Genomic DNA, 8,142 nt, shown 5'->3' with positions numbered 1-8,142 from the left:
CACTGAGCCATCTCTCCAGCCCCCTTGTCTCTTAAGTTTTAAAGCCATTTCTTACAGCCCTCATTTGCCAAGGGCAAAGGAAAGAAATGCACAAAGTACTTGGCAGGGAGAGCCATCAAAGCCATCACAAGTAGAAGACATGGTCACCCTATCAGTCCTACTAAGTTCCTCACCATTCGGCATATCTAGCCAGTCCTTAGAGAAGCAATCTAGTTTTCCAGAGAGAGAAGGACATCCAACTGCTAGCCCCCCACTTTATTGGCCCCCAGAGTCCTCACCATTAAAGCGTGTACCCCATCCAGGTCATCGAATTCCAGAAAACCATCCAAGTCCAACAGCTGTGGCTCCCGAAAGTCCTCGTTCTCTTCTTCATCCTCTGTGGGTGTGGAGGATGACGCCTTGGGACCGTGTCTATGCCCCACAGTCCTTTAAGGTCTCAACCCTGGACCAGTGGGAAGCAAACGGAAAAGGACTCAAGAAGGACAGCGTGTGCACAGGGAGGGACCACTCACCATCCTCCATGGCATCACTATCACCCATCAATGAACTGTCTAGATCCTTCTGGGGTGGTGGCAGGGTGGTGCCTTGGGGATGGACCATCTTTTTTTCTACCCATCCCCTCTGGCGCAATAGACACCGGATCACTGGGTATCGGCCATGAATCATAAAGATCTTCTTCTGCTGTAAGATGAGAGGCGGGGACTTGCTTCAGCATCAGACATATAGGAGGCAATGGTGACCAGACAGGATCTCTGCCTTCAGGGAATTTTTATTCCCCAGTAGGAGGCAGCTCATAAACAAGAAGAAAAATAAATACAAATAGTTAATAGCTACTAAGTCCCTATTATGTAGTAAGCACTTACATGCACCACTAAGAACAATTTGCATTTTAATTACATATTTTTTTAAGATTTATTTATTTATTATGTATACAACATTCTGCCTCTATGTATGCCGGCATGCCAGAGGAGGGCGCCAGATGTCAGTACAGATGGTTGTGAGCCACCATGTGGTTGCTGGGAATTGAACTCAGGACCTCTGGAAGAGCAGCCAGTGCTCTTAACCTCTGAGCCATCTCTCCAGCCCTTAATTACATATTGAAGGCACACAGAGGCTAAACAGTTTCTCCAAAATTACACGGTAGTTAAGTGACAGAGCAAGGATTTCTTCCTTTCTGTTTGGTGCTGGGGATTAGGCCCAGCGCCTTCTGCACGCTAAGCGCATGTTCTATCCCTGGTATTCCCAGTCTCCAGAGTAATGCATGGTCATGGTCACAGCAAACTGGGAAAGAGCCGCGAATGCAGAGCTGAGCGAATGGCAGTTAGAGCAGAGTGGAGTAGCATGTGCACAGGTCCAGAGACTAGCGAGAAGTCAGAAGGAACTGAGAGACGAGGGAGAGTGAAGTCTGATAGAGTTCCCAAGAATACTGGAGTATAACTGGACTGTGTAGGGCCCCGTGAATCTTAAAATTTAGCCTTGCATTTTATAAGGAGAAGAATGAGTCAATGAGTTAAGGAAGTCTCTGTAAGTTTGCATGCAACTGCATGGAGCATCAGTGGGGGAGGGGACAGGCACAGAGGCAGATCCTTAGGAGGATCTGAACAACTGCAATAGTTAGAATGAGGGTGGTAATGTGGAGACTGGGAAGGAGCTGCTTCCCATTCTGGAGGTGTGGATGATGCTGACGGATGGATGAACTGGAAGAATGGATTTCTGAAGCAAGTGATGGAGAAAGCTGGATACCGGGTTTGGAGGGGGCACTGACAGGTTTGGACAATGGAACAGGAGTAAGGTTTGGGATGCAAGCGTGAGATGCTGGTGAGCTCTTTGGAGACATCCATCAGAGGGCTGGATCTCCAGGGTGGGGGTTGGAGGCAGGAAAAGTGTGGGGTAGGGCACGGTGTGATCCTGAACTCCTAAACTCAAGGAAAGAGGTGCATGGAGACAGATCGGACCCAGGACCCAAGGAATCACAAACATCTGGGGAGTCTTCAGAGGCAGAGGCCAGGGAACAAGCAACGGGAACCAGGAGTGTGGAGCCAGCCAGCCATTTAGCCTAGGGTGGAAGGCAGGAGCCGTTTGCAATACAGTCCCCCAGCAGGAGAAAGGCGGTTAAGGATTTGGCTCCTTGCTGGGCACCAAGGCCCTAAATGAGAGTAATTTCTAAATTACTAAAGGGCTAGAAGGGCTGGGGATCAGGACCGAGGGAGCTGAAGAATATATCCCTAGGTAGAGATAAATCAGCCACGACTATGAGCCTGATGCGTGCGTGCGTGTGCTTGTATTAAATCTTTCTTTGACATTTATGGATTTATTTAAGGATATAAGAAACTAGTAAGTGTAACCCACCACCACCCCATCCCCTCCAACCTTGACGGCTCTCTCTACGTGGATTTTGGCGTTTCTGAGTCGGCCCATGTGGTGAGGTCCCTTGGAGAATCCTCGCCAGAGGACAAGGGAATCTGCAGAGAGATGCGGAGCAGGAACACAGAAAGCTGGGGGTTGGGCCCAGGGACTTCTCTGACCTCAGGTACCTGCGCTCCCTTGCCTCTACCCTGCATCCAGACGCCCAATCTCCAATGCTCTCCAGATTCCCCATTCCTTCCACCCTGGCGACCTTTCTCTTGCAGCCACCAGGGTCTCAGGGCTGGCTGCCTGCGCTGTGCCTCACCATCAGGTGGCGGCGGGGCAGTAGGCAGGGGCTCATCCAGGGTCGGGGGGAGCAGGGAGCAGACCGGGTGGGAGCTCGCAGTGTCCTGGGCACCCGGTGCGAACGACTTGTGGGCGTGGGCGCTGCTTAGGTGGCGTACAGGAAATGGGCTGTAATCCCCACGGCAACGTGTCCCCTCGGGCCTGGCGGAGGCGGGCCCGGGCCATTGCAGCCTCCCAGGCTGGTGGAACTGGGAGCTGCCTGCCCACGGCCACCGGGAAGGGGAATTGGTGTTGAGCTCGGGCGGCTGCGGCCTCCGGTGCCAGCTGCACTCAGAGCTGCCTTCTTGGCGGTAACAGGCAGCCGCAGGCCTCAGTTGCCCGGCGCTCAGGAGAAGCGCGGCGCTGAGGCCCTGCATGCGCCTGTCGCCAGCTCCCAGCGCCCCAGTGCCTTAGCCCAGGCTCCCTCTCAGGCCCCGCCCTCTGTTTCCCGTCTCCTAGGAGACCGTTGCCTAGGCACAATCAGACTCTGGTAGAGGGCTGGAGAGCGGTAATGAGAAGTGGAGAGCCTTTCGTGGTTTTGGCTCTGCCCTCACTTGCTAGGCACTGAGGATGGAAGAACCAAGCACTGGGGCGATTATTAGAGTTCTTTATTATTATTATTTATAGTGTGTGCGCTGGCCTACACACACACACTAAAGCTCTGGGATAAGGGCTGTCAACTGGTCCCTGATCTCATGGAGCTTACAGTGTATGGAAATCCAAAAGTTAGCAAAAGAAACAAAAAGGTGCTGGTTTAAGGGCATGGAAAAAGCAGTGAGCTGAAACTGGGAAGGGGCCTCTTGAAGGCAAGGCAGTCCACTCAGGTAACAAACAGTGAAACAAACAGTGCACACGCAAAGGAGCCAGGAGCCACCAAGGGAAGAGATGAAACCACAGCCTAGCAGTGGGAAGTCCCAGCAACTGTCCTGTGAATCTTTGAGAGGGCCGGTGAATTAAAGGCCGAGGTGAGGTTAGATCAGTCCTGTCGGGCCTAAGTGGAGATGGCAGGTCATCTTTGGGTTGCATAAGGGGTGGCGATATAAGGTTCAGAGCACACACTGCCTCTTCCACTAACTTGAAAAAGTCAAATCATTTTTATCAACTGAAGAAATGTAAACACACTGGGCGGTGGTGGCATACACCTTTAATCCCAGCACTTGGAAGGCAGAGAGGCAGGCGGATCTCTGCGATCCTGAGTTCAGCCTGGTCTATAGAGTGAGTTCCAGGACCAGAAAAGCCTGTCTTGAAAAACCAAGAAAAGAAAGAAAAAAAGAAAGAAATGGAAAGACACAGAGTACTTCATTCTGGCCAAATCACAACTCAGAAAATAAGTAAGACTCCAAAACAGTACATAATTTGTCTCACCATCAAACAGCATAGCTAAGCCTAGTACTAGCTGGGTGGTGGTGGCGCACGCCTTTAATCCCAACACTTGGGAAGCAGAGGCAGGTGGATCTCTGAGTTTGAGGTCAGCCTGGTCTGCAAGAGCTAGTTCCAGGACAGGCTTCAAAGCTACAGAGAAACCCTGTCTTGGGAAAAACAACAGCAACAACAAAAATAAACCTAGTACAAAGGTCTGATTCCAACACCTTTTTGAGGTCTCAAGTACCTCGGCAGACTTTCAACAACTGGACCACCAGCACACCTGGTGCTGGGATGGAACTCAAGGCTTCATGTTTGCCAGACAAAGCAGTCTAGCAGCTGAGCTATCTGCCCAGCCACTTGGGCTTCCTGTGAGGGTTAGAAGTACCAAATGGAGTTGGAGAAGCCGGCTCTAGCGTGTCTACTCAAGCAGTCCAAGAACCCAGCTGTCAGTCACCAGCAAATCTGCCTTTGCAGTGAGGGTCCCCCAGCTACCTGTCCAGCCAACCCTCCCCCTACCCAACATGGCTGGGAACTGGCCTTCCAGAAGAGAGGGAGGGCTAGCTGGTTGGCTGCAACCTAGTCTGCTCTCAGCCTGTAAATCTGGTTTTCGGGACTTTGTACCTTGGGAGAGAATCTACAACGTAAGCAGTTTTGGCTGGCTCACCGGAGCAAGGATGTTCGAGGGTTGGGTGATCAGCTGCCATTTCCTCCTGATCACCGGGTTTCACCAGGAGTACCTTTAACAGTCACTGCAAAGTTACAATAAAGCCATGTACTACAGAGGGTCCAACTAATTCAATAAGGCAGGAGGTCACAGAGGGAGTGTCACAAAGGGACAGCAGCCAGCCAGTCAAGTTGCCCCCACCTCTCCTTTCTTTAACACTTGTTCTTTTCAAAAGACCCCCTTTTGGGGGCTGGTGATAGGTTTGCATACTGTGCTCAATCCCAGCGCTGAGAAATAATTCCCTCCAAACCTCAACAAAAACTGCTTTGGCCACCCAGAAAGCCCAGTTCTCTCTCTCACACATTTTTAGTTCATTTGAGAAAATTATCTTCCTGTCGTTCAAGGATGGCCTAGAACTCATCGAAGCCCTGCTTCCAATTTCCCCCAAGTGTTGTATTACTAGTGTGAGTCAACAGACCTGGCGCAAGGCCAACTGTTCTTGAAGCTTCCCCTGATACTCTTCTGTGAGTATACTTACCCCTCCTCCACTGCAGTCGTGACCACTCTCCAATGCCTATTTACAGACCTCACCTTTTCTGGACCTGAGTTGTATCAGAGTATGACTGAGTGTCAGGATTGAGTGTCAGCAAATAGAGGGATAGACAGAGGGATCAACCACTGCTCACCCAGCACCCGGGTGGCAGGGGCAGTGCTATATAGCTCCCATTGTCTCTACGTATTAGGAGACAGCGAGAGAGGACCGCTTACTTCAGGAGCCAGCAAGAAGTCATAGGCACTATCTGATGAACTTCCTGAGTAACCTACAACTGTCCAACACCTGTTAAGTCACTAGTGGGACTCAGACTTTGGGATGGTGTGGAGAGTGATTCCGATAGCACAGGCAGAAGTCTCCCTCAAACTCATAGGATGTGAGATCTGGAGCAAGCGATTTTGGAATGTGGCACCTGTAATCCTTATCCACAAAATGGGATCCTGGTTTCTGAGGATACCTGAAGATAGAATAGAAGCATGATGTGGAAAACACTGCTGTCTCTGTTCAGGCAGAGACCACCTTCAGAAGAACGGTGACTGACTACAGTGAAGGTCTCTGGTCTCCCAATGACAAAATTGTCTGGTGGACTGCTCCAGACCCGAGTGCGGTCATACACGACTTCAAGGAATAAAAAGCCCTGTCCTTCCACACATACACAGAGCACAGACCTCATGCAACCCCAAAGGGGCAGGAAGAAACTTTAATTAGGAGAAGGGAGGATTCATCAGAATCAGAGACAGCGAGCATGGGAGCAGAGGAGCCAGAGCAGGCGAGGCCCAGCTGGGCACTCAAGGACTCACCTCTGCACCTCCAGCACAGGCACTGTACCCAGACAGGCAAGCCTTGGGGCCTCTCAGCTGGGGAGGTGTTTGGGGGGGAACTCCAGGTAGCCCCTACAGCCAGAAATTGCCTGGCTTTTGGACCCCAGCTGCTAGGTCTGCCTGGCAATCATGGATTCAGCCCTTTCTCCCAACCAGTACGGTGGCCATCTTCAGGCAGAACTCAGGCTAGTAAGGAGTCCTTACCACCTCTACTGGGCCCAAGGAGGCTTGTGAGTACGACAGCAAGGAAGAGAAACTGGAGTCTGAAACCTCCCTCTCTCCCCACCTGGGGTAGCACAGGAAAAATAGTCGCCTTCTGGCTCCAGGCCCGCCCAGACCACAGCGACCAATAAGGTACAATCACTGGGGCCAGTCACAGCCACTGGAGGTGGAGGTTGTTGGTTTTTTAAAAAAAAAAAAAAAAAAAAAAAGACAAAAAGGTTACAGTCTTCTACAAGCACAGAGTTTAGGTTTCAAGACATTTAAAAAAAAAGTCTGTCCCGGCCCAGGGGACTGAACATCAGAAGCTAGCCTGATCAGACACTTGTGGGCTCGGGGCAGGTTCACTGCTGCCTTTTTGCACAGCCAGCAAGCACACCACACCCACCTCCCGCATCCGATGCCCACCCAACCCAGCTTCCTGCTGCTGCTGCACCGCTGCTCCGGGGTTGACTTCAGGACACCGTCGCAGATGTGCAGAGACACAGGGAAGGCCAAGGGGGAAGGCCACGAGATCCAGCCAGATGATTTAAAACTGTTGAAGAGAATGACAGGCAATGAATGGGGGTTATTATATCCTGCCTGATGAGCCTGTTCCAGGTGAGCCAGCTCTGAGCTGGTCTTGTTCAGGTCTCTGAGTACAGGATCAGCTTTTGGCACTTCATGAGCATACTCTCTGTGAACCTCCATGTGAGCACTAGGAACCAAACCCAGTCCTCGGAAAGAGTGACAAGTGCTCTTTACCACCAAGTCATCTCTACAGCTCCATGAGCATGCTCTTAATCTGGCTGAACTCTGGCAGTGAGCTGAAGGCACTAGCCTAGAACACAGGTTTTAAGTGCCAAGGGCTTCCCCACAGCTTGTTTGGTAACTGAATCAGCTTTAGACATGGGACCCACATGTGAAGGGCTGGAGGATTCCGAGCCAAGGAGAGAGGGACAAGGTCTAGTACTTTATGTTAAACTTTGAGTGATTGTCAAATGACAACAGGGCTGAGCAGAGCTTTCTGCTCCCTGTGGTAGCTCATTCACAATCCTAGCCTTTAGGAAAGCAGAGGCACAAGGATCAGGTCAAGGCCATAGTCAACGGCAAGTGAATTCAGGGGCAGCCTGAGCTGTTTCCCTGCCTCCCTCCTAGAAAGATAGGGAGAGCTGGGTGGTGGCGGCACATGCCTTTTTAATCCCAGAGGCAGGTGGATCTCTGTGAGTTTGAGGCCAGTCTGGTCTACAGAGTGAGTTCCAGGACAGGTTCCAAAGCTACACAGAGAAACCCTGTCTCAACAAACAAACAAAAGACAAAAAACAAAAAGACAGGGAGGGAAGGGAAGGAAGAGAAAAGGAGGGGAGGGTAGACAGAAGGAAGGGAAAGGAAGGGACAGGATAAAATGCTTTCTTGCCCTCAGGTATCGCCATGGTTCCCAGAACAACCCTGGACACTTATAAACCAAAGACTGCAATGACTGAGCACAGCCCAAGACTATACCGCATGATGCTCAAAGCTATGAATTAGTTGCCAACTGTGAAGGTAACAGATGCCACTACCAAATTCAAATTTGGGGATTCGTTTGAACAATTTGTTCTGGCCTGGCTGTGAAGGCTTGCAATCCCAGCTACTACAGCGGCTGAGGTAGGGTGACTGCAAATCTGAGGACTCTTGGGACTAAAAGTAAAAAGCAGGCTGGGCCAGGGCTCAAGCAGCACGAGCAAAGCCCTTGGCTTGGCTCAACTCTACGGTCTAGAAGCAAAAACCGGGACAAGGAGGCAGTAATGGGCTGCAGCTGCCTGGTGGCATCTGTTTTCAGAGGTAAGTGCTACCAGGTCCCACTCAGC

The 8,142-nt window shown here is 51.1% G+C and overlaps 2 protein-coding genes across 3 annotated transcripts in view; both read right to left on the bottom strand.

Moving 5' to 3' along the window:
• Window positions 1–3,068, bottom strand: part of LOC101985467 (tubulin monoglycylase TTLL3) — a 19,690-nt gene extending 16,622 nt beyond the window's left edge. For both annotated transcript variants that reach the window (XM_026788068.1, XM_005365005.3), the window contains exons 1-4: window positions 2,672–3,068; window positions 2,371–2,462; window positions 513–681; window positions 279–376 (exon numbers count right to left, since the gene is read on the bottom strand). In XM_026788068.1, coding sequence (XP_026643869.1) covers window positions 279–376; window positions 513–681; window positions 2,371–2,462; window positions 2,672–3,068 — 756 coding nt within the window. The remainder of the gene's footprint in view (window positions 1–278; window positions 377–512; window positions 682–2,370; window positions 2,463–2,671) is intronic.
• A 3,441-nt stretch (window positions 3,069–6,509) lies between these two features.
• The window catches only part of Arpc4 (actin related protein 2/3 complex subunit 4), an 11,990-nt gene continuing 10,357 nt past the window's right edge, over window positions 6,510–8,142 (bottom strand). The window contains exon 6 of the mRNA XM_005365004.2: window positions 6,510–6,848. Coding sequence (XP_005365061.1) covers window positions 6,843–6,848 — 6 coding nt within the window. The 3' untranslated portion in view covers window positions 6,510–6,842. The remainder of the gene's footprint in view (window positions 6,849–8,142) is intronic.

This window comes from Microtus ochrogaster, unplaced genomic scaffold (genome assembly GCF_000317375.1).
Source record: "Microtus ochrogaster isolate Prairie Vole_2 unplaced genomic scaffold, MicOch1.0 UNK1, whole genome shotgun sequence".
Taxonomy (NCBI): Eukaryota; Metazoa; Chordata; class Mammalia; order Rodentia; family Cricetidae; genus Microtus; species Microtus ochrogaster.
This window is presented reverse-complemented; position numbering and strand designations above follow the sequence as displayed.